This window comes from Ipomoea nil, unplaced genomic scaffold, assembly GCF_001879475.1.
Source record: "Ipomoea nil cultivar Tokyo-kokei standard unplaced genomic scaffold, Asagao_1.1 scaffold1735, whole genome shotgun sequence".
In the NCBI taxonomy this organism is placed as follows: Eukaryota; Viridiplantae; Streptophyta; class Magnoliopsida; order Solanales; family Convolvulaceae; genus Ipomoea; species Ipomoea nil.
The window spans coordinates 72,793-99,521 of record NW_017618163.1 but is presented as its reverse complement, the minus strand read 5'-3'; the positions used below and the strand labels follow the sequence as shown (position 1 = coordinate 99,521).

At 32.8% G+C, this 26,729-nt stretch overlaps 3 protein-coding genes across 5 annotated transcripts; 2 read left to right on the top strand and 1 right to left on the bottom strand.

Annotated features, from left to right (window-relative positions):
- Positions 1-5,700: 5,700 nt before the first annotated feature.
- LOC109192027 (gibberellin 2-beta-dioxygenase) lies at positions 5,701-10,281 on the top strand. The gene is made up of 3 exons (XM_019342652.1): positions 5,701-6,159; positions 8,219-8,564; positions 9,881-10,281. The coding sequence occupies exons 1-3, from the start codon at positions 5,750-5,752 to the stop codon at positions 10,142-10,144; spliced, it is 1,020 nt and encodes a 339-aa protein (XP_019198197.1). The 5' UTR covers positions 5,701-5,749; the 3' UTR covers positions 10,145-10,281.
- Positions 10,282-17,537: 7,256 nt separating this feature from the next.
- LOC109192026 (protein KRI1 homolog) lies at positions 17,538-22,990 on the top strand. 2 transcript variants are annotated; one of them, XM_019342650.1, is made up of 4 exons: positions 17,538-17,654; positions 18,483-18,631; positions 20,189-22,184; positions 22,560-22,990. In XM_019342650.1, the coding sequence occupies exon 3, from the start codon at positions 20,236-20,238 to the stop codon at positions 22,153-22,155; it is 1,920 nt and encodes a 639-aa protein (XP_019198195.1). In that variant the 5' UTR covers positions 17,538-17,654; positions 18,483-18,631; positions 20,189-20,235; the 3' UTR covers positions 22,156-22,184; positions 22,560-22,990. The 2 variants fall into 2 exon arrangements, with proteins under 2 accessions (XP_019198195.1, XP_019198196.1); XM_019342651.1 differs by lacking the exon at positions 17,538-17,654 and having other exon boundaries at positions 18,484-18,631; positions 20,184-22,184.
- LOC109192028 (uncharacterized mitochondrial protein AtMg00810-like) lies at positions 22,798-25,615 on the bottom strand. 2 transcript variants are annotated; one of them, XM_019342654.1, is made up of 5 exons: positions 25,452-25,615; positions 25,055-25,107; positions 24,798-24,973; positions 24,546-24,682; positions 22,798-24,011 (listed from the first exon to the last, which is right to left on the bottom strand). In XM_019342654.1, exons 4-5 carry the CDS (start codon positions 24,631-24,633, stop codon positions 23,545-23,547), a joined length of 555 nt encoding a protein of 184 aa, XP_019198199.1. In that variant the 5' UTR covers positions 24,634-24,682; positions 24,798-24,973; positions 25,055-25,107; positions 25,452-25,615; the 3' UTR covers positions 22,798-23,544. The 2 variants fall into 2 exon arrangements, with proteins under 2 accessions (XP_019198199.1, XP_019198198.1); XM_019342653.1 differs by having other exon boundaries at positions 24,798-24,987; positions 25,096-25,107.
- Positions 25,616-26,729: the final 1,114 nt, after the last annotated feature.

Sequence of the window (26,729 nt, the reverse complement as noted above, 5' to 3'; positions counted from 1 at the left end):
TTCTTTTTCCACCAACCAAACAATGAAATTCATCTTCCTAGTAATTGTTTTTCCATGGAATTTCAGTTCCACTTCCCTTAAAATATTTTTCGCGAACCAAACGAGCCCTTAATGTTTATAGTAAGATCAAATTTATAGTTTTTCTTTATCTCCTTTAATTTGATCTGACTTTTTTTTTACATTAAAAATATTGTTAATCGGTTTAGATTAGTTGCTATCTCTTTTGTTAAACGATTAGTGAATAGAATTGCCCACTTGTTAGCTCGGGAATCTATTTCTATATTTATTCATGCGAAATGGTTTTGATAATCCTCCTCCTTTTGTCTGTATGTACTACCCTTGTTTCCGATATTAATTAATGCATTATGTCTTCTCTTTTTTAAAAAAGAAAAAAAAAACTATTTTGAGCTATATTTGTGTGTTTGGGGTGAAAGAGAGGGGGGAAGGGACATATACATACATTCAAATTCTGACATCATGTTTAAATAACTTTGACCTAATATTAGATGAACATTTAATTTGTGTACATAAGTCACGTTTGTAAAACTCATTTTGAATCTTGATTTGCACTTTTGTATGCACAAGAGAGAGATTTTCAGCAACATATTTCACACTTGCTAAGTAGAAACACTTATATATTGAGTTTAATACCCAATTTAGTCATTAAATATAGTGAATTTTCTCAATTTAATCTTAAGCGCCTTTTTTTTTTTTTTTTGTATTTAATTGAGTCATCGAGTTTGATGATTTTACTTAATTGAGTCTTCGCCTGTTAGAAACAAGGATTAAATTGAGAAAAATTATTATAGTTGATGACTAAAATATGTATTAACCACTATAGTTGATGATCAATTTGGATAAAACCACTATAGTCGAATACTAAATTAAATTAGGTATTAATAAATAGAAAATTACCAAGCTACAGTTACAAATGACTCAATTAGATAAAACTATCGAAGTCGATCAATAACTCAATTAAGCAAAATAAGACATTCAAGACTAAATCGAGAAGATCACTATAGTCGGTGACTAAATTAGTCATTACCTCCATATATATTAGTTCACACCCACATTTAATGTAGAACATGGCAAACTTCCAAACAATTAGACTTTTTTCCAGCTTTATGAACACAATTTAAGTTTTCATTTGCCCATTAACTATTACTAGACCAAAATAATATATCAAAGTAGCTATTTACATGCAAATTTTTTAGCAGTCCATTTGAACAAACCTCTCTTAATAAAAGCCTTAGAATTTATTAGTTGGAAAAAAAATAATTATAATGGAATATGTAAATTGTAAAAATAGCTTTAAGACTTTATGGCTTTAAGCATGTAAAACTAATTAGTACTCGAAATGTCTATCCAACTATGATCATTTTTTAAATTGTTGAATTCTACCAAATTAGCGAACGAATTTTTCTCCCAAACTAGCTTCAATTCGATTTGGGTTCTTCAGGCTTCAACAATTTGTTCACTAATTTGGGAGAAAAATTAAAGGCGATGGTAGTCTAAACATTATACAATGTAAATTTCCTATTTTGCCTTCTAATTTGACACCAAGTTCACACCCAACTAACGAATGACCGGTTTGGTTTAAAATCTAATAATTGAAAGACCAGTTTGAGTTCAATTAAAAGTTATAGGATCAATTTAAGAAAATACCATACTCGGAGGACATTTTGAAAATTTCCTCTATTTTGAGATAAGATCAATAATTCTAGACATCTAGTCTAGCTATTAGCTTCCTTGTATTTGATCTCATCTTAAAATAAAACATAGATAATATCATCCTAGGCACAATTTGCTTCCCACTATGTTATCCAATTCCCGAAGACAGGCCAACACTGCACCAATGTAATGAAGATACTATCTAAATAATCATCTTTCTTCATATGAAAAAATAATAATAATTGTTCAATTCCTACATCATACATTATATAAGTTTGCGTAATGGATGACAAAATACTAGCAATATCCATTAAAAAAAAATCACACAATCATTACTTGATGGTGTATATTAAATAATTGACCGCGGTTAAGTTCTGATTAGATTATGGTTTTAGAAAATGACAAATCAAAACCTTTTAAGAATGTTTCGATTCCGGTTTCAGAATTATTGGTTCAAACTAGTTTTTTTTTAATTATATTTTTTATTTTTAAAATACTCCCTACGTCCCATTTTAATTTGTCTAGTTCAGTTAACGAGGCTTGACTAAAGTTATTTTTAATCTAATTTAATTTTTCATAATATTAAGTTTAGAATTAATATACAAAAGTTATATATTTAGAAACTACACTAAAAGTACTATTAAATACAAAAAAAAAAATTAAAAATTAAAAATATGCAATAAATACAAAAGAAAATAAACAAAGAAGAAAGAGTTGGTTTGACCAATAAATAGTAAGTAGGATAGATAAAATGAGACAGATGAAGTAGTTCAAATCTAACAATTAATTTTTTATTATATTTTATTCTGAAATTTAAAAAAAATGAATATATAAAATATTTAAACTTTAAAATTAAATGAAAATTTTAAAAAAAAACACAATATTTTAAAAGAAAATGCTACATGTACTCTCATTTTGTACTCCCAACTTATACTCCTACACACACAAAATCTTGATGTAGACACTTGAGACCCACAAAAAAAAATAATAACCTATTAAAATTCGCCAAGAAATAAAATCTAGAAATTAAGATTAGGGATTACATGTAATAGAACTCTATTTTTAATGGCCATTGGCAGGCTTTTTAGCCTTTTCCAATTTTTAAATTTTTGGCTTTGGAGCCAGAACACTTAGTTCGGTTTTATCAAACTGTAAGCATAACCTTTTTAGATTTTAGTTCGGTTTCTACCGTATCCGGTTTAGTTGGAACGGATGGTTTACTATGCAAATCACACAAGATAGATAAATTGCACTAAAAAGATTTTGTGTATGTGACGGACTCGATTAGAAAGATATTAACAAAAATCTAACTCATGATACTCTGATACGAAAACACACGGGACCACCTCGATCATTTCTTTCCGGACAAGACACTTTTTCCCCTTATATTTATTTATTGGTAATAAATACTATTGGGATATTTATTTTTCAAAGATTAAAAAAAAATGTGAAGAACCAATATAATTACACCCTCAGATCAATTAGCCACTGAAGACTTTGTAAAGTTAAACAAAATTGAGACGATTAACATGAAGTCGGTATTCTTGGAATACCATATCAGTTTATTGATATTGTTTAAAGTTGATAATATGAGACCTGAGGCTTAGTATGGTTGGTTTTTCGTCTGACTTAAAGGTCATGATTGGATGCGGTAATATGAAGATTCGAATCTCATTGGAAACATGTATGGAAAAAAGGTTTAAGGATGATGGAAGGTCTGAATTGGATTCCTTGTGCGCAAATGAATATAAGGATCTGACCACTGGGCTGAATGCGCAACTCACGATTTACCTCCATAGTGACTCTAGGAGAGGGGTCCTGTGGACTTATATTTAATCCGACAAAGTTGGGATCACTTAAGTGTTTTTAAAAAGTTGATTTGGTCATAAATAAAACATCTATCATATTTTACTTTGTTGGTCAAATCATCTTTTTTTTTCTTTACTTTTTTTTTTTTTGTATTTTTAATTTTTTTTGTGATTAATAGTTTTTTTTTTTAAATGCAGTTTCTAAATAATTAAATTTTATATCATAATGCTAAATTTAATATTATGAAAAATTGAATTAAAAATAACTTTAGTTAAGCATCCTTAACCGAACAATGCACATAAAATGGAACAAAAGAAGTCATATTTAAGTCTTTTTGGCTGATATTATAATCACAAAAACTTGTGTGATACAGATGTCAAATATGTAATTGATGGATCTTATCGCTGCGATTGCCGTAAGTTGAGCACGCTTAACCACATAGTTCTTTGCTTAACTAATTGTTATATTCTACTTAAAACCAATTGGTGAGTAAGTAGGTGGAAATTAACCATTTAACCGCATCCTTCTATGGTAAACCACATCGCCACGTGTCGAATTGAGCCGGGGATGAAACTCGTCCAACCCGGTTGACTCCCATCAGTAATACTTTTTTAACAAAAATGTAATATTTTTTATGAGTCAACAAATATTACATTTTTATTATTAAAAAAAAAAAGTATTACTTCATTGAAAAATATTAATGAAAAAATTAATATTTTTTAATGAAAATTAACACTTATTGACCCATAAAAAAAAATATTTCGCTGTAATGTACTACATTCTTGTTAAAAATATATTATATTTTTGAGATCTCTATCGCATAAGAAAATTTCACAGTATTTCTCTATTAAAATAGATTATTATTATTATTATTAATTGCATCAATGATTTACTTGTTCTTAATTTTTTGCATATTTGTGTACTATTTAATTATAATTCATAATATACCCATATATAGTATCAAACATTCATTTAAAATAAATTACACCCTCTATGGAATAAAGATAATTCCCAAGAAGATTTGCCAACTTGCCATGACTAAGCTAGCAAGGTATATTGGTTTCCTTTTTATAGTATAGTTTGTACCGCCTCCAATCCTAGAAAAATCTTTAAGATTAATTGAAGGGACATAGTTAATAACATCTATTTTGAACAAGTCAAAATTACAAGTTTAGAACTTAGAGTTGAAACATAGATTGGAGAAATAGATTTACTCCAATAATATATGCACTCCAAAATTTACAATGGGGTAGAAATAGATGAGCTACATAGAATACATGTTCGCACGAGACTTGGAAAGCCAAATATAGCATTTTGTCATTAAAATATAGTTTAGTTGTTACATAAGTCTTAATGACTAACTATAATTTTTGACATAATAATAAACACTTAATCCTGACATGTACTTTGATGGAGATTTCACTACGCAAGTATATGGAAACACTAGCAATTCTCCCAAAAAAAAAAAAAAAATACAAGGAATGAAATTAAATTTCATGGAAAAGAAATAAAAGAAGATTTTTTTTATATATTACATTATTTGGTTGATGGAAAACTACCAAAAGTTCATAAAGAAGCCCCCCCACCCCCCCCCCCCCCCAAAAAAAAAAAAGAAAAAAAAACTAATATAAGTGGATGTTTCGCAAAGGCTTGGAGTCCAAGTCTAGTATCATACCATCGAATGCGGTACTAACTATTACACAAGTATAAGAAAATAAAATTGCACATTCAATTCGATACTAACCATAGTCATTGGTGTAATGATAAGCTCTTGATTTTGATAATAAGTTACCAAAAGGATTTTTTTCCCAATCCCCTCATATTCTACGAATTGAAACTCTAAGAAAAAACTTTCCCAGAGAATTTACTCATTCAAAAAATTGTTGAGAAAAAAAAATTATTTTTCTGCGAACCAAACATGACTTTGAACTTATAATATAGCATAAAAAGCTTCTTTTTTTTCTTTAAAAAAAAAAAAAAAAAAAAAAAAAAAAAAAAAAAAAAAGAAAAACTCTTTGCAATTGAAGCATGCATGTGTGCAATTTAACCGACCTCCAATAATTGATGCTTGAAAAATAAAGTAAATTAAACCAATCAAAATGTGATAATCATTGTTGAATATGAATAAAGTTATTAGGTAGGTTTAATTGCATCATCATATCACCCATCACACCCTATTTAAACTCACCATTCCATTCAACCACTACCCATTCCCTCAAAACCCACAGAAAATTTAAAACTCTCCAATCCATCCCAACTTTCAGTAGTTATGGTGGTTTTGTCTCAGCCACTTCTTGAAAACTTGTCATACATAAACACATGCAAGCCCACCCCCACCCCCACCCACTTCAATGGGATTCCAGTGGTAGACCTGCAGGACCCTGAGGCCAAGAACATCATAGTTAAGGCTTGCCAAGAATTGGGATTCTTTAAGGTTGTCAACCATGGTGTTCCCTTTGAAGCTGTGGCCAAACTGGAGGCTGAGGCTGTTAGCTTCTTTGGGTTGCCTCAGCATGAAAAGGACCAATTCCAAGCTGCTCCTCCCAATCCCTTTGGCTATGGCAATAAGAGCATTGGCCCCAATGGAGATGTGGGTTGGGTTGAATACCTTCTCCTCAATGCCAACCCTCAACTCACCAATTATTCCCTCACCTTCCCTGGCAACTCTCAACTTTTTTGGTAAGTTTACTAAAAAATTATGTCAGGGTCAAGTGCTTAATTATCTAATATCTATGTCAAAAGCTATAGTTAGTAGTGATGGTGTTGGGCGATGGCTTAGAAAGTTGAGTATAGCATCATGTCATCAAAACGTGATACTGACTGTTATGCAAGTATAGCGAAATAAAGTTACGTCCTCTTAGCTATTAAGTATAACTTTTGCGTAGTGGTAAGTGTTTGATTCTGACTGAATGAACAACTTTATTTCTTTATGTTTGTGTAACAATGAATACTAGAGAGTATATATGATGCTGGATTTGATCATCCAAATTAACACCCAACAATTTACTTTTTAATATTATTTCTTACATCATGTTTTAACAGTTCAATTTTTTTTTTATATTCATTAATTACTCATGAATTAATTTGTTTTTTTTTTATGAAAATAAAGAAGCTAATTCATTAATCATAGGTTGAAACGTTTACAATAAATATCAATGGAATGATTAAACATTTTTTACAATCAAACATAGAAACAACTTTCATAGCAATGCTATAAAAAAACTTGATTCGCAGGCTGTTTTTCAAATTTGAAGCTAGATAATATATATATATTATTGAGTGAATTTAAAACGGGAGTGTAGCATCAGTTATTATAAACGCGAGTGAGTCAAATATTTTTTAGGGTGACATGAGAAATTCAAATTCAGAACTTTCTGCTTGTTTCATACTATAAGTATAAATATATTATATTCAACATTTATCATTAATTAGACATTTAGACTTGTATTCATTCTAATAATTCTAATAATTTTAGAATGGAAAGATAATATTTTTTCTTTCGTTTTATGACGTCACTTTTTTTTTTTCTTTTCATTCGCTACCATTTTGCACAATAAAAAAATTAAAATCAATACAAACAAATTTAATGAAAAATTTTAAGGTATATATATTATCTGATTTCGAGGTTTGACTCAAATTATCTTTAATTCAATTTTTCATATACTAAGTTTAGGATATTTAGAAATTACATTAAAAGTATTATTAAACACACACAAAAAAAAAAAAAAAAAAAAAAAGAAGTCAAATTTAAAGATAATTAAAATTAGTAAAGCAAATAAGCAATAAATAAAGAGTTGGTTTAACCAATAAATAATAAACCAGACATGTAAAATGAGACAGAGAGAATAAATAATTATTTAAATTGTAATGAATACTTTGAGATAAGGGAATGCTCATTAGTGGATTTTTATATCGTGCCCAGCTAGGTGCATAAATCTTTAAACTTTTTTTTTTTAATTTTTATTTTTATTTTTCAAATTTTATTATTTTATTATTTTTTTTCTCTCCCTTTTCATCTTCTATTTTCTAGTCACAGTGCAAAAACTTCTCAAAAACTACAACTATTGGCAGAGACGGAGCCAAAAGGGAGGGGGGGGGGGGGCAGGGGGAGGCTGCCCCCCTCACCCCACCCCCACCTCATATATAATCTTTGTATGTATATATAGTACATGTTTTAGTATTAGTATAAAAAAACTACTAAATGTCAACAAAAATGAGTTAGATTAGTTGGTTGAGCATATGTTTAACAATTGTAAAGGTCAGGGGTTAAATCTTAGTATCAACATACTTTTATAGTATTTTTTAATTCAACTTAATTATGTTTCATAGTTCCAATCCTTTAGCATCAACATATTTTTATAGTGTTTTTAATTCAAATTAATTATGTTTCATATTTTATTATGAATATTGTTATAAAGTTTCGATGTGTTTTATTTTTCGCCCATATCCAACAATATTTACAACTATATTTCTTAGGTAATTTATTTTTTTTTTAAAAATTATCTCTTTTGTTTTAATGTTTCGCCTTGGAAAAAATTTCTGAATTTGTCCCTACTTCTTCGCCCCCTCAACCTAATTTCTGGCTCCGTCCCTAACTATTGACAATGCTCTAATTAATAATCTCCTGATCGAGACACCATAAGTGGTTGTACTCAGTACAAATCAGTGACTACGAATTTTCATCCCCATATAATATTTAATTGGTTTATATAATTTGGGCATGAATATATAAATGTAGGAAGGTTGTGCATGAGTATGTTGGAGCAGTGAGGAAGATGAGCTGCCAAGTGTTGGAACTAATAGCAGAAGGGCTGAAGATTGAGCCAAGGAATGTGCTGAGCAGGCTTATAAAGGATGAGAAGAATGATAGTTGTTTGAGGGTGAACCACTATCCACCATGCCCAGAGCTTCAAGAAGAAGAGAGAAAGTTGATAGGGTTTGGAGAGCACACAGACCCACAAGTGATATCTGTTGTGAGATCAAACAACACCACAGGCCTGCAAATCGCTCTCAGAGATGGGACATGGCTGTCTGTCCCACCAGATCAATCCTCATTTTTCATTGATGTTGGTGATTCCCTCCAGGTAGTAAATTCAATCATTTTATTTGAATTGCCTCAATCAACTCTTCAAACATATATATAGTGTTTTATATGTTACTTCTTCTCCTAAAAGGTTGAATCTCTAAATCCAAGGGTCCCCACACCCCTGCCCAGCATTTGGGAGGATGTAAATCACCACGGCTGGAAATTATGAAATTTCCGACCACCTGAAAGTGATCTTAAATCAAGTCGAAAACAAAAAGTGGTCGGAAATAGCAACAAAGTTTTTCCGAATACCAAAAATGATTGGAACAAGGCTTTCGACTTGATTTAAGATCACTTTCAGGTGGTCAGAAATTCCATAATTTCCAGCCATGCACAGTGACTCAATGACTCAACAGACAGTGCCAAATGTCGGTGCGCACAAGACATCTGTCCACTTTGGGCATGAGTTACTTGTGGGGGTGCATGAGTGCTTGGAATAAGTCACAAGCTAGACCAATTCTTGTATGTCCAAAGTACTATTCAATCTTGTTACGCCGTCCCAGTAAAGTTAGTCAGACAGTTGACTAACTAAGTAACTACAAAGTTCTAAGTTTGTCTCTCAATAGGAGCTGTCTATTGACTTTCTTGGTTTAAGTTGGTCAGCTATATATGGGCGACTAAGGTTGATTTATTACCTCCTTTTAATTATTTACCAGTTAAGATTATAAGACGAGCGTTACCCATAGCACACATTTAAATAATGGTCGTAGACTTCCTTAGCTTGTAAATCAAATTAAAGTACTAATCAATCACTCTCACACAAAGCATATGACTAACATAAGCTAGCTATTTGAGAATTTTTATGAAGAGATCATTTCCCTAATCTTATGTTCAAGTAAATTTTCATTAATAACTCTTATTAACTATGGAGTAATATTTTTAAACATCAATAAAAAAAATTACAAAATCTCTTAACGGAAGAATAAAAAGCGTCGCTTCATTAAAAACTTAATGGCTAAAAATAGTAATGTTCATAATACAGGCCGGAGTTGAATTGGTTATTATCTTATAACTTTGAAATAAAAATAAAAAAAAAAAGGCACTAATAACTCTTGTATATTGTATTACTCAAAACTTTTGACTTGTACTTATATAAAATGACACCGGTGTCACCCAACATTGTAGACTTTTTCAAAATTATACATTCTAAAATTATTTGTTAAAAAACAAAGAATGTTGACCATTAAAAAGTGGAAAGCAGAAAGGAGAAAGCAAAATGAAAGTATAAAGTAACATAACAGATACAATTTGATGATATTCTATTTATTATTATTAGATAATAATAAATTATTGTTGGTGGTAACATGCATGCAGGTACTGACTAATGGGAGGTTCAGGAGTGTAAGACACAGAGTTTTAGCTGACAGTTTGAAGGGCAGAGTGTCAATGATATACTTTGGAGGGCCCCCATTGAGTGAAAAGATAGCACCTTTGCCTTGTTTGATGGAAGAAGGAGAAGAAAGTTTGTACAGAGAATTCACATGGTCTGAATACAAGAAGTCAGCTTACAAGACAAGGTTGGGGGACAACAGACTGGGCATTTTTGAGAAGAAAATAATTAAAAAACTTCCTCTCTAGCTCCCTATATTCCACATAATTATATATAATAATGTATTAGTTATATATTGACTTACTCAAATATTTTCATCATCCTATCATGTATGTGTATTTGATTTTGATTTTGATTTATGGAATTTGGGTTTACAATTCAATTAGGGAAAATTAAATTTTTGGTTCTTTAGTTATATATGTAGTATAGACTTAGTTCATAAGTTATATATGTGTGACTATCTTTAACCCTTAAGTTATGTATAAAATGACAATTTTAATTTTTGAAGGATCAAATCAACCACTTTAATTTATTAAGTGACCAATTGATGGTAAAAAAAATAGTTCTCGAGGGACTAAAACCGCTACTTCATACATATTGTTTAATTTCAGATTTTTAATGTCTTTTATTCCTCCTCTATATATATATTCTTAAATTGAAATGTTTTGATCATATCAACTGGGGAGCTAGATATTAGTTTAAGATTAAACTAGCTCGAAACCGACTCGAGACAAAAAAGACCTAAGCTTAGGGATTTCTCTTGTAGAGGATTGGTCCTAGCTAGGACAGTCGTCCCCATGAACAAACAATCAATATATCGAGGATCATTGACATAAGATTTATTTTTAATATACTGAATGTTATTTTTTAAAGGTTTATTTTTAGTGTACTAAGGTTTATTATTTGGTATATCACTTAAAATGAACTTTCAGTATACTAATAATAAAATTTTAGTATATTACGTTAGGCCTATAATGGGTAGAAAAAATGGCGGTCAATTTTTTTAATCAAATGAATGGTACATATTGATCAGATTTTAATTTTTTCTTAAGATTTCCTAATTTATCCTTAATGAATATGATTATCTGTTAACTTTTCCATTAAATATTATCTTTTCCGTTAATTTCTGTTAGTTCACCGTTAACTTACTCATTGATTTCAATAAGAAAGGTCTTAAGTTCAAACCCCACCTCAATTAAAGTTGGCATAATTAGTACTCTATTTTACTATTATTAAATTAAATAATAATTTAGTAGCTATAACAAAAAATAATTCATATGTATTTCTCTAATTTAGAATTACGTGTCTACAATGTCTTTATTCAAAAAAAAAAATTATTCATTATCAATAAATTAAATAAGAAAAATAATTTCATTAGTTATATTGTTTTTATTTTTCTCCAATATAAAAATTCTTTATATTCAAATTCATCAATTGATTATATTCGCTTCATTGTCTCTACAATGTCTTTATTAAAAAAAAAAATTATTCATTATCAATAAATTAATTAAGAGAAATAATTTTATTAGTTATATTGTCTTTATTTTTCTCGAATGTAAAAATTCTTTACATTCAAATTCATAAATTGATTATATTCACTACATTGTCTATTATCTTTTTTGTGCACTATGTTTTTAATTAACTATCAAAGTTATAATACAAAATAATGCTATATATTTATTTACCAAGTATTTTATTAATACCATGAAAAAATTTTAAAAATATAATTAATAAAGCCAATCATATTAACTACTTGTGAGATTTGTTAACAAAGAGAGTATTCAAATCACACAACAAATTGAAGTGAGAACTATCTCGCAATGTCATTGTTTGACAATCAACAGTTAGCAGATTATATTAGCGGATTTAACTAATGAATTATATCAATGGTTGGTAAAAAAATATTTAAAAAATTTAGCTGTTTAGATTAACATGTAAAATGACCTAAGGGTATACATATATTTAATGCCCTAATTTTTATTTGCTCTCCCTTATGTCACGTATTTGGTTTCAATCATACCAATACATATAATTATTTTATTGACAATTATAACCAATCTTGACTATATTATCTTGCATTTGTAAACTTAGAATTACCTATTTAAATACGCAAATTCAACATTCAATTATCTATGCATGAACAATTTCAATATAATCTTGCATTTATATACTTTAAAGTACTTATTAAAAAAAACATTGGGCATTATCCCAATCGCGCAATGCGCGTAAAAAACTAGTTAATTAATAAAGTTTGTATACCAAGAGTTATATTACAAGTTGCTTTAAACACAAAAATAAAAAAAAAATTTAAACAATTTTAAAATCGAAGGAAAACATTACAAGAAAATTTGAAAAGAAAAAAAGTAAATCACAAAGAGTTATTTTGATATTCTAATAACAGCTTTAATGAGATTATAGTGTTGTGTGTGATTCTTCAATTCTTTGTAGGTTGTTAGTCTCTCTTTATACAGGCATGTATTTGTTCTCAATTATTTGAGGTGTTGTGTTTTAGTTATTGTAGTGGACACATTCATCAATTGTATTATTTGAAATATGCATTAATTAATTGATATATATATATATATATATATATATATATATATATATATATATGTGTGTGTGTGTGTGTGTGTGTGTGTGTGTGTGTGTGTGTGCGCGCGTGTGTGTGTGTGAGCGCGCGTGAGCGCGCGCGCTGGGGGCATAATGTCCGAACATATATACAAGTGCAACACGAAAAATTACAAATTATATTATATTATATGGAAACATGATTTCAAGAAAATTTTACTTTTAATTTTTAAATTATTGTGACATTATTATATTTAGTCATATTCTTTTAATTTTACTACATTACATATTAACTTTAATTTGCTTGCAACAATTAGTCATATATTGTTTAAATTTCTGTGATTCCACTTTTAACAATGATGACAAACATGTAAATATTCAATCCTCTTGTCCCAACATGTAACATCCCCCATAAACTATTTTAGTTAAGTGATAAAATTACATATTTGTCATTTATATTGTAGCAATCAAATAAAAAAAATGTATAATGAGACAACATTTCATACATTAGATTTTTTATATTAATAGAAGAATGTACTAAAAGTCAAATTTGCTATTAAATTGTCGAGTCGGGGTGTGGGGGTGTCTAGGGTGGGCGAGTCAACCTTTTGTCATAATAAGAATGTACTCTATAGGCCCGCATGGACAGCTCAACTGGTCATATAGGTGAAAGTTGGAAAGAATGACCAGGGATCGCCTCTCACTAGAGGCAGTGTGGGAGTAACCTCTCAAAGTGAGGGGGTTGAGTTACCATGATTTACACCCTCCCAGATGCTCTGTCGTTGATAAGTTAGAGTGTATTAAAAAGGAAAAATACAGAATTAGCAACCACTAGTCGCGTGACTTTTTTTTTTTTTAAAGAAGTCTGACAAAAGAATCCTTATTGAGCATATAAAACCCCACCATTTCTCTAATCTCTCTAGGGATGAAAATTTGGCAAATTATACTATAGATCACGTATATATGTTCATTTAGAGGTAGTATACTTAAAAATGAACTTTCAACACACAAATAATGAACTTTTTAAAAAGTACAATATATTACAAATGAACATTCAATTTACTAAAAATGAACATTTTATGTTAGTAGTCTACTTTGTAAAGTGGACCATGGTCCATGGTATAATGGTTGTAAAAATTCAACTCTAACATGATTGAAAATTTTGGTCCCAACCCCACAAGGGCGGAGATGACAATAACAACAAAAAATATAATAATAATAATAATAATAATAATAATAATAATAATAATAATAATAATAAAATAATAAAACTAAAAATCGTGGAACATGGGCGACAGCGGGGTCGAGGACCCTACTTCCCGCCTTGGCCTACTTCTCTCATCTCTCCTTTCTCTAGGAAAAAGAGAAATTTATATTGTGTACTGAAAGTTCATTATTAATGAACCATCCAAAAATTAATATTTAATGTATTAAATGAACTTTTAGTATATTAAAAATGTATCTTATATTAGTAGTCTATTTTACAAGGTTGACCATGATTTATATTATAACGATGGAGAGAAACATCGCAAAAAAGTCAAAAATAAATCTTACTAATGGTGTTGTTCGAGGTAAGGTAAATCTACAAGTAAGCCAAGTTGAAAAGTAGTATTGAAAAATGAAAAGCAATATATCAATTCAAGGTGAAGAAAATCAAACACTTCCATCAGCCCATCATGAACCAACATTAGATGGCCGGTTTCATATTATTCCTTTCTTGCCTAACACAACCACCCATTATATTCCTCTGCCTAAACTCAAGAAAGATGCTTGAGTTTGTGTTGACCACTCAAAACTCACTTATTTGATTTTTTTTTTTTTTTTTTTGGGATCTTTTAATAAGTGAATGTGAACTTTTGATTACGATAGACTGCAACTAAAAAAAGATAAGTCAAAAAGATTTTTACTTTGTATAAAGTAAACTTAGTATTCGATCACCAATGATGTGATAAATACATAGGGGTACTATACACGGTGTGAATATACGTACTTAGGCAGTTATACAGTGGATCGGATGTTTCTGAACTTGAGCGTTCTTTTAGTCTATCCCCAAAAGTCCATCCTCAAGACATTAAATAATACATCTTTTATAAAGAGTTGAAGGGAGCACATGCCGGGACCTAGACATGTTGGCTACGTGTCTTGCATACACGGGGAAGCCAATGTCACTTCACTAGTCAAAAATGATCAATAAATGTCTCTATATTTCACCATGGGTCTAATTAGTCGAGTTTACATTATTTGCAAAAAAAAAAAAAAAAAAAAAAAAAAAAAAACTCTTTACAATTGAAGCATGCATGTGTGCAATTTAACCGACCTCCAATAATTGATGCTTAAAAAATAAAGTAAATTAAACCAATCAAAATGTGATAATCATTGTTGAATATGAATAAAGTTATTTGGTAGGTTTAATTGCATCATGCCATCAAAATGTGATAGTGACTACTATGCAAGTATAGAGAAATAAAGCTATGTCGTCTTTAGCTATTAATTATAACTTTTGGGTAATGGTCTTGATTCAGACAGCATGAACAACTTTATTTCTTTATGTTTGCGTAACAATGAATGATAGAGAGTATGATGCTAGATTTGACCCTTCAAACTAACACCCAACAATTTTCTTTTTAATATTCATTTCTTACACCAAGTGAGTCAAATATTTTTTAGGGTGAAGATGAGAAATTCAAATTGAGAACTTTTTGCTTTTTTCATACTTATATTATAAATATAAATATAAATATACTATATTCAACATTTATCATTAATTAGACTTATATTCATTGTAATAATTCTAATAATTTTAGAATGGAAAGAAAACATTTTTTCTTTCGTTTTATGATGTCACCTTTTTTTTTTTTCTTTTCATTCACGACCATTTTTCACAATAGGAAAAATTAAAATCAATACAAACATATTTAATGTGAAATCTTAAGGTATCCATATATATCGGGCACAACTTAATTCATACTCATTTCCATCCCATTGTTTTTGTCTGATTCGTTAACGAGACGAAGTTATTTTTAATTCAATTTTTCATAATATTAAATTTAGGATATTTAAAAACTACATTAAAAGTAATATTAAACACAAAAAAAAAAGTCAAATTTAAAAATAATTAAAATTACTAAAGAAAATAAGCAATAAATAAAGAGTTGCTTTGATCAATGAATAGTAAACAAGACAGACAAAATGAGACAAAGAGAATAAATTATTTGAATTGTAACATAATGAATATTGTGAGATGGACATCCCCATTAGTGGAGGAGAGAGCGAGAGGAGAGAGAGGAACATTGGTCTTTGCTGAAGGACCAAGGTTTCTGTCAACTCGGTGGACTCCACCTAAAAAAGAAGATAAGGAAGTTTGCCTCACATGAAGCGCAAATGTCGAACCCAACCCGACACATAAATCTTTAATTTTTTGTTTTTTTTTTTCAGATTTTCTTTTCTTTTTTTCCTCTTCTCCCATCTTCTCTTTTCTAGTCATACATGTAAAAACTTCTCAAAAACTACAACTATCGGTGATGCTCTAATAATCTTCCCATCGAGACACCATAAGTGGTTGTACTCCCCATATAATATTTAATTGGTTTATATAATTTGGGCATGAATATATAAATGTAGGAAGGTTGTGCATGAGTATGTTGGAGCAGTGAGGAAGATGAGCTGCCAAGTGTTGGAACTAATAGCAGAAGGGCTGAAGATTGAGCCAAGGAATGTGCTGAGCAGGCTTATAAAGGATGAGAAGAATGATAGTTGTTTGAGGGTGAACCACTATCCACCATGCCCAGAGCTTCAAGAAGAAGAGAGAAAGTTGATAGGGTTTGGAGAGCACACAGACCCACAAGTGATATCTGTTGTGAGATCAAACAACACCACAGGCCTGCAAATCGCTCTCAGAGATCAAATAATTTCGGACATTCATAAATTATGAATTCATGCCTGCACATTCACTTTGGAACCATTCCTACACATTCCCGTCCGAAATCACGGACATTCATAAATTATGAATTCATGCCTGCACATTCACTTTGGAACCATGCCTACACATTCACTTTGGAACCATGAGATTATGAATTTTTTGTTATAAGATTATGAATTTTCTGTTATAAGATTATGAATTTTCAGTTATAAGATTATGAATTTTCTATTTCGGACATTCATAAATTATGAATTCATGCCTGCACATTCACTTTGGAACCATTCCTACACATTCCCGTCCGAAATCACGGACATTCATAAATTATGAATCCATGCCTGCACATTCACTTTGGAACCATTCCTACAGATTCACTTTGGAACCATGAGATTATGAATTTTCTGTTATAAGATTATGAATTTTCAGTTATGAGATTATGAATTTTCTATTATGAGATTATGAATTTTATGTTATGCGATTATGAATTTTTTCTGTTATGAGATTATGAATTTTCATTACATTCATAATCTCATAACAGAAAATTCATAATTTGATCAACGCACGCCGTTAACTCCACATCCGCAATTTTTGTTTTTTTTTTTGCCTAAAAACGACGTCGTTTGGCCTTGTGTTCACCATTCACGGTGAACACGTTTCCAGGGCATAATTTGCCCTCAATTTAGTCCAGGACTAATGGACTGGCCCAATAAGTCCTAAAAATTGCAGGGTTAAAATTCGCAAAATCAATCCAATAAAAAAGTAAGCTCATTGGGTTGCCCCTATACGGTTATTGGATTGAGTTGGGCCAACTCATTGGATTGTTGAGCTGGCCCATTTAATATCCAAATGTTCACATTCACTGGAGTCTGTAACCCTGTAGGGCGATCTACGTCTGAGAATCGCGACTTTGAACAGAGAGTTTGAGAATTGCGACTGAGAAGTGAGAACCCAGTTTACGTCTGGCCGTCTACGTCTCCGGCGATCATCTGCGGCGAACCCACTTTGAGAACCGAGGTGACGATCGTCTGCGACGTCCACCGGTCAACCGCGACATCTCCGCCCGTTGGAATCCGACTAGCAGTAAAGTCGTCGACGTCCACCGGTCAACCGCGACATCTCCGCCCGTTGGAATCCGACTAGCAGTAAAGTCGTCGACGTCCACCGGTCAACCGCGACATCGCCGCCGGTTGGAATCCGACTAGCAGTAAAGTCGTCGAACATCGAAGCAACTCCTCCAGTCCGTTGGACTCCGACTGCGAACTGAATCTCTGCAAGTAATTTCAATTTCTTCTCCCAAAGTAATTTCAATTTCTTATTCTAGAATTTGCTGTAGTGTTAATTTATACTGTTATTCAATTTCATATTCAATTACAAATTCAATTTCATATTCAATTTTCAATTTCTTATTCAATTACAATTTCTTATACTGTTAATTTATACTGTTACCTTATACTGTTATAGTATAAATTTCTTATACTGTTATACTATAATTTATACTGCAATAGGTTTATTGCAATTATTATATAATTTAAATATTTGGTTTGTTTGATTATGCAGCTATATGTTTATTCATTTATGAATTTAAATGATGAATTATTATATGCATTGAATTTATATATTTGAAAATTACATGTTTTCAGTATATTGTTTAATTTCTATATTTTTATTTTATTTTTAGGTATAGAAGAAAAGTCTAGTGTGAATGAAACTGATTCAATTGATAGTGATAGCTTATCTACTCAAAAAAGAAGAAAATGTTGTTATTTTACATTGATTTGTTTTTTTGTTTTGAACTTTAATGTTGATTGTTGATTTGTGGCATTTTTTGTTTTGAACTTTAATATTTATTGTGGATTTGTGACATTTTTTGTTTTGAAGTTTATGTTGATTATGGATTTGTGGCATTTGAAGTGTGTGTGTGTTTTGAAGTTTATGTTGATTATGGATTTGAAGTTTAATATATATAGAGATAACGAGAGAATGTTAATCCGTAGCTAGAGTTCATAAACCACAACTAATTAATTACTCATTCTTCTCCTAAGTCCTAAGGGTTTGGAATAGCGCAGCCCTAAGCCCTTATTCTTCTCTCTCGCATATCGCAGCCCTCCGACCAGCAACAGCCCACAGCCGGCGTCTCTGCTCTCCGGCGAAGGCTCCACCGCATCTCTACTCTCCGACGAAGGCTCCACCGCATCTCTACTCTCCGACGAAAGCTCCACGGCGAATCGGCGAAAGCTCTCCAACTGCAAAGGTAATTTCCTCATCTACTCTCCGAACACATTGTTTGATTAATTCTAGAGTCAAATAGATACATATATAAATAGATACATAAATAATTGTCTGCCCTTCTTTACAGAAATAGATACATAAATTCAATTACATGGATGCAATTGAATTATAAGATTTCATAAACAAATAATGTTTTGCTTAAAATAATGAATGATTAGCCTTGTTTGGTAAATACGCAGTAGGAAGTAAAATAATGTTAATTGAATTAACAAATACGCAGTATATTAATTTTGATTTGGAAAATGATAAATGTATTTCTATGGAGTAGAAACACAGTAGGAAGTAAAAAATTAGAATTAGAATTTGTTTAAAGACACAAAATTTTATACTCGTGGATTGATTTGTGTGTTACATACCATTCTCTTTTCCCCAAGAAAAGAAGAAAAGAGAGGGAGAGTTGCAAATTTTTAGGAGGAAACTATATTGCTGCTGCTATCTTGAATCTTTTTTAGTACTTAAGGTAGAACAAGGAGTTGCCTAGAGGGTAAAAACCAAGGCCAAAAAGTTTTAATCTCTAACATAGTAATCTAATCAACTGATTTGAATTAATAGCAGTGAAATAATAGCATTAGAATTAAAAACATGTCTAACATAGTAATGTAATCACATGCTTTGAATTAATAAAACTGAAATAATAGCATTAAAATTAAAAACATGTCTAACATAGTAATCCAATCAACTACTTTGAATTAATAAAAGTGAAATAATAGCATTATAATTAAAATGTTAAGAACAACAGTTACATGTGCAAGTAACAAAACAAACAAAAGTAATTAGGCCAGATAAGAAAGTCCAATGCATACCCACATTTATTGTTAAAATACATGATAACCGAAGCATCAGATGCTTCTCCTTGTTTTGAACTACGATTAAGGCTAGGGGTGAGCAAAATATCAGTTCACTGAGTCACAAAGTAAAATTTTATTTTTTAAATATTAAAACTAAAAGGGATTTCATACATTATACGCTGCGACTTTGTGGATTTCATACATTGAATTTTTACATATTTCATACAAAATCGTATCTTGTTCACTGGACTCTTGTTGTTAGTGTTTGAAAATTAATTCTGGAGTCTGGACAGTGCGGTATTGTGTTTGAAATTTTTAAGTTTTCTTTAATTGTTCATTAATATATATATATATATATATATATATATATATATATATATTGTAAACTTTTGAGAAATAACGAATGGAGACACTGTGTTTGTATCACTCTGTTTGAGAAAATTGATTCTGGAGTATCAAGTGTGTAAATTTTCAAACGGGGTGTGTATCATGGTATGTTTAAGTGTTTAACTAGTATAATTTTTCTGTAACCAAGGTTGTAGCATTTACTTGGGTCGATTTCGGTCTGTTATGATGGTAAAAATTTTCAATGCGTTTTAGCCAGACTTACCGTTTGCTCACCCCTAATTAAGGCAATATTAACTCCTTTTGGTGTAAGGAAGAAATTGTATGCTTTTATCACAAAAAAGTTCAAATGTTTAACCTTTTTCTGAAATTTGAAATTAGGGTAGTGGCTGCAGACATTGCCAGTGACCTGAAACGATACAGCCATACAGGTATGAAGTTATTTGAAGGCGACGACGATGATGTAGAGAAGCTGAACAAAATCGAGATAAACAAGGAGTTTGCTTGCCGATTCGAGCACAACAAGAAGAGAGAAGACCTGCAGAGATTCGAGGAATTGAAGAAGAAGGGTCTTGTCGACGAAGATGACTCAGAGGAGTCAGAAGATGATGATGACGACGAAGACTTTGGTAAGCCAATTAGTGAAAAAGACGCAGAGTTCTTTAATGCTCTAATTAAGATCAGAAACAAAGACCCCATTTTGCAAAACAAAGATGCTAAATTATTTGAGTCTGAATCTGAGTCCGAGCCTGATTCTGAGGCTGATGATAAGAAGAAAGAAAAGGCTAAGAAGAAGCCAATGTATTTGAAAGATGTAGTGTTTAAGCATTTGGTAGAGGAGGGGCCGGAGTTCGAAGATGAAGATGAAGAGGGTAAGGATAAGAAGAAGGTGACGACATACTCAGAGGAGCAAGAGGAGCTGAGGAAGGAGTTCCTGGATGCAGTAGAGAACATGGAGATGGATAATGAGCAGGATGGAGAGGACTTCTTTAAGGTAAAAGAGAGAGGTGATCAGGATGTTGAGGATGACGACGGCGACGATGGGGAGTTCTCCAAGAAGTTGGATGAGTATTTTGGGGAGGATGATAAGTTAGATGAGAATGACCGGTTTCTGAAAGATTATTTCAGGAATGAAATGTGGATGAATAGTGATGAGAAGGGTGGCAAGGAAGATCACGAGGGATTTAAATTGTCAGAGGATGAGGAGGAGATTGAGAAGCAGGAGGATTTTGAGAGGGATTTCAATTTCAGGTTTGAAGAGAATGCTGGTGATAGGGTATTGGGACACGCAAGGAAAGTAGAGGGTTCGGTAAGGAAGAAAACCAATGCAAGGAAATTGCAGAGGGAGAGGAAGGAAGAGAGGATGGCAAGGGAAGAGGAGGAGAGGAAGGAGGAGTTGAAGCGACTGAAGAATTTGAAGAAGAAGGAGATGAGGGAGAAGCTTCAGAAGATTAAGGAGATTGCAGGGATTGGAGAGGATGGGGATTGCTTGTTAGATGAGGATGATTTGGAAGAGGAATTCAATCCAGAGGAGTATGATAAGAAGATGAAGAATGCATTTGGAGAGGCTTACTATGAGGCAGAAGATGTGAACCCTGACTTTGGGAGTGATAGTGATGAGGATGCAGATGAAGGTGATCTTGAAAAGCCTGATTTTGACAAGGAGGATGAGTTACTTGGGCTTCCAAAGGGATGGGATGAGACGAATCAGCCACGTGATGGGTTTTTATCAATTAGGGAAAGAATTTTGAAAAGCCAGGAAAATACAGGCGAAGAGCACGAAACAGTAGATGATCAAGTAGATGAAGAAGATGGGGTGTCCAAAGAAGGTAAGCGGAAAAAGAAGCGAAGGAAGACTAGTGTTGTCATGCAGGCAGTTAAGGATCAATTAATGGAGGAATATTATAAGTTGGATTACGAGGATGTGATAGGTGACTTAAAGACTAGGTTTAAGTATAAACCTGTCAATGCTAAAAGATTCGGCTTGAGTACTGAGGAGATGTTAATGTTGGATGACAAGGAGTTGAATCAATATGTACCTCTAAAGACGTTGGCAGCATATCGAGACAAGGATTGGAAGGTGCCCCGAGCTAAGAGACACCAGCAAAAGCAGAAAATTAAAGAATTAATTCAGGGGAAGACACTAGACAACAGGAAGAATGAGAAAAAGAGGCCAAGAGATCAGGAAACTACAATAGTGGCAAATTATACGGAAAATGAGAAACCACATTTGGAGGGATCAAATGGCGATACAAGCACTCTATCAAGGAAAAAAAGGAGAAAGATGCGTCTAGCTGAACTTAAGCCATCTCACCGCAGGCTTTTGGCATTTGGGTTCAATAAGAAGAAGTAGCATTTTGGCGAAACTAATTCATTGTGAAGGTAAGCACTTATTCTCAAAAGTTAATGTCCATAGCTTTAGTCTCTTTAGATGTTGTTACTGGCTTTAAACTTAAATCTGCATTACTATAAATTGAACCTTGATGGTTGTTCACTAGGTAATGAAGATTGAACTGGTGTCTCTCTCTTCTCTTGTGCTAAAAAATAAAATAATATGTTAAACTCTAAGGAAATGATTAAAGGATTTAAAGCTATGATCTTGCTGGTCATTGATCTAACCCATTTTTATCTGTATTTGTGAATCGTAAAGTTGCTCTTTACTAAACAAGACCTATATCTTTGTTCCATATTTCAATGGAAAGTCTTTTCAATAAACATCGTTTTGTTTTCTTAATCTTTTCACTCAAAATTCTGCAGGGTTTGGTCAACTTTACAAACTAATTGGCTCCTTGTCAAGAATCAGAGCAGAGTACTAAGTGATTTCTGCAGAAGCACAACTGAAATTTTCCATTTTCTTCATGCTATATCAAATTTCATACAGCAACTTGTCCTCTTGAAGTTAGTATTTGCTTGGGGATGCAAAATTTTGTTCTTGAGTAGCTTCTATATCTGAATTGTGGGGATTGTTTGCCCTTTCATAGTTGGTTTTTTGTTGTTGTTGGGATATGGTTGTCATAGATAGACTTTGTAGCAGGCTCTTCAGAACATTAAAAGAATGCTATATTCTCTTCTCTTGTGTCCTTTTAACATTATTGTACGCCGTCTTTTATACATCCGGTTCTATTCTTGTATCAAGAGGATGAGTGAATGGATTGTATTCAATAATAGTAATGCCGTAGAAGTATATACAAATACAGAGGTTCTAACGGACAGATAGAGTCCTAGTGATACTGAACTACAGGAGTCCTATTACGCCTCTGCAAGCTTTCACACAACGACTCAAACCGCTTAGCAGACAACGGTTTACTGAAGATGTCAACAATTTGATCCTGCGTAGACACAAAATGAACCTGGAGATTACCCGAGGCTACCTTGTCACGGACAAAATGATAATTGACCTCAACATGCTTCGTGCTAGCATGAAAGACCGGGTTGGCACAGAGGTAGGTCGCACCCAAGTTATCACACCACAGCGACAGAGGACCAGGCAAGGGTAAGCCAATCTCATTCAGAAGGGATACAACCCAAGTAACTTCAGCAGCAACATTAGCCAGACCTTTATATTTTGCCTTAGTAGACGAACGAGCAACTGTGCGTTGCTTGCGACCCACGAAACCAGATTACAACCAAGATAGACCGCAAAGCCACAAGTGGACTTGCGATCCACCAAATCACTAGCCCAGTCCGAATCGGAATAAGCATGCAACGACATCAACGGTGAAGCTCAAAGACGCAGCCCAAACTAAGTAGTGCCTTTAACATACTGCAAAACCATCTTAAGAAGCACCCAGTGCGGGTGCGCCACAGTGGGAGAGTGCATATGCTGATAAAGGCAGTTAACGGCATAAGACAAGTCGAGGCGCGTAACAGTCAAATACTGGAGGGCACCCGCCAAACGCCTATATTGAGTAGGATTGTCAAACGGATCATCAGAAGACTCACCAGAACAGGCCGCCGTAACAGGCGTAACAAGAGGCTTACAAACCTCCATACCAGCCCGCTTAAGAATATCCACCATGTACTTGCGTTGAGAAAGAATAAAGCCCCCATCTAGCGGAACCGTCTCAATTCCGAGAAAGAAACTCGATGTCCCGAGATCTCGAATCTTGAAGGTTGTTGCAAGACGCTTCAACAAATCAAACAATAGAGTTGAATCACTGCCCATGAGCAGAATATCGACAACATAGACAAGCAAAAACACTTGTGCCCCTGCAACAAAATAGTAAAATAACGATACATCAGTCTTAGAGGCCTTGAACCCCACAAAGAGAAGAAAATCATGTAGGCGCTTGAACCAAGCCCGCGGAGCCTGCTTCAAACCATAAAGAGACCGCTACAACAAACAAACGTGATCTGGGTAACTAGGGTCAACATAGCCAGGTGGCTGCTTCAGGTAAACCAGCTCAGCTAAATGCCCATTTAGGAAAGCGTTGTGAACATCCAGCTGCCAAAGAGACCATCCACGAGACAACGCCAAAGAAAGCAATAGGCGAACTGTGGTGGGCTTGACCACCGGGCTGAAGGTGTCGAAGAATCCTCCCCTGCTATCTGATTAAAGCAATGTTGCAAAACACGCTAGGCGCCATGTCACTGTTAGCAACCTCCTGATCTAACCCTGAAGAGGATTTTGGAGTAACATGGGCATGTGGATCTTGCAAACCTACTTCAACATCACATGAATCTGCAGGCAGATTCAAACATTCATCACTATGTGATTCCTTGCCGGCCATCAGATAAACCTACCATTATTTGTGGAATTCTCAGCCAACACAAAATTGGCAGGTTCAACATATATCCAATGAGCTATCAAGTTCCTTAGCTTTGTCATCATTCAACTCTTCCCCTTCTCCCTCCCAGTTTTTTAGACAGTAGCATGTCAACTGCAACCATATCATACAAACAGGAAAACCCATCACGTATGTGAACAAACTTCCAAGAAGCAGTAGCACTTAGTAAATAACAAAGGGAAGAAATCAAAACAATAAATAGACGAACATTATTTTCAATGATTGCGTTAGATCAGAGTTGTCACTGGTAGCTAGCTAGTTCTTCAATTCAGAGCTTTTAGGCATATCAACTTTCAGTTCAGTTCAATTCGTTGTTTAACAGGCCAGGTTTAGATTCTCAAATTCAAATGAACCCCTCATCAGATGCTGTTTTCAAGTCAATACCTGCACTGCATTATCTATCACACCAAAAATTCGGAGATCAAGTGAGTACTAAGTATTAGAAAAGAGATATATCTGACTGACTTGCAACCGATGAAATTGCAGTTTCAGGAAATCTTCAATACCTTAGCTTCCACCTGGAATAGGCACATAATGAGTAAGACAGCTTTTGAAACAAAACCACAGAAGGATTAATCGATTATCAACAAGCTAAGCTGAAAACTCTCTCTAGGTTATTGTACTAGAAAGCTTTCATCACAAGCTCAATTTTAAATGTTGATCGATACACAAACTAATCCTAACTTCATTCATTTATCATTTCATGTTAGTTTCAGATGAGTATAAAAAATCCGCACAAGAAAATATCAAAATCGATAATATTCATATCAGTCGTTCAAAAAATCTACATCACAAAATATGGAAAAATATCAAACTATACAAATCGATGATATTAAGTTGGAGTGTTAGATGCAAATCTTACGAGATCAAGCGCCATCGCAACTAACGTTGGTGATGTTCGCATGAATTTTGTTCTTCTTGCATAGAGCTTGGAGCTCTCTCCTGGTGAGGATTCGGAAATCCATGGCAGAAGTCGAACTTAAACGAGATCGACTAATGTGATTTGCTATGCTTTTGAATTGCTGATCGGAGAGCTAGATGCTTTGGCCAATATAGCGGGAACAGTAAAGAGGTATATATATAGGAAAAAGTGTCAAATTGGCCCCTTAAGTCAAGCGGATAGTGTAATTGAGTCCTCTAAGTAAAAAAAACTCCATTTCAATCCCCTAAATCTGTAAAAAAGTTCAATTAGGTCCAAAGTTACCTGTTTAGCAGGTTAGTGTCTTCTAATGGTGACATGTGTCTTCTAATGGTGACATGTGTCTCTTTTTAATTATTATTATTATTATTATTATTATTTTTAACTCTTCATACCACCACCGGCAGTAAAGTGGCTGTACTCATTCAAGGACAGCCATGGCTATCCGGCGACAACCACGGCTGTCAAAAATGATGACCGTGGCTACCCGGCAGCCATAGCTGTCCTAAAAGATGGCCATGGCTATCTGAGATAGCCATGGCCGTGTAAAAAAAATTCAAAAATTTTGAATTTTTTTGACAACGATGCTGTCAAAAATGATGGCCATGGCTGTCTGAGACAGCCATGGCCATCAAAAAAAATTCAAAAAATTTGATTTTTTTTTTTTGACAGCCATGGCTGTTTCATTAGACGGCCATTTTTGTCTTCATCCATATCAATATTTATTCAAGATTCGCGGCACGGGGATAAATTTCACTGATAATAGAGAAGAGAAGGAAGAGCTGTCACCTTCTAATGCTTAGCTCTGGCGGGAGAGCGGTGATAAATTTGTCTTTAGCTCCCTATATTCCATATAATTATATATAATAATCTATTAGTTATATATTGACTTACTCAAATATTTTCATCATCCCTATCATGTATGTGTATTTGATTTTGATTTTGATTTTGATTTATGGAATTTGGGTTTACAATTCAATTGGGGAAAATTGAATTTTTGGTTCTTTAGTTATATCCGTAGTGCAAACTTAGTCCATGAGTTATATGTGTGATCATCTTTATTCTTTAACTCTTAAGTTATGCATGAAGTGACAATTTTAGTCCTTGAAGGACCAAATCAACCACTTTAATTTATTAAGTGACAAATTGGTGGCAAAAAATAATTCTCTAAGGACTAAAGTTGCCACTTCATGCATATTGTTTAATTTCATATTTTTAATG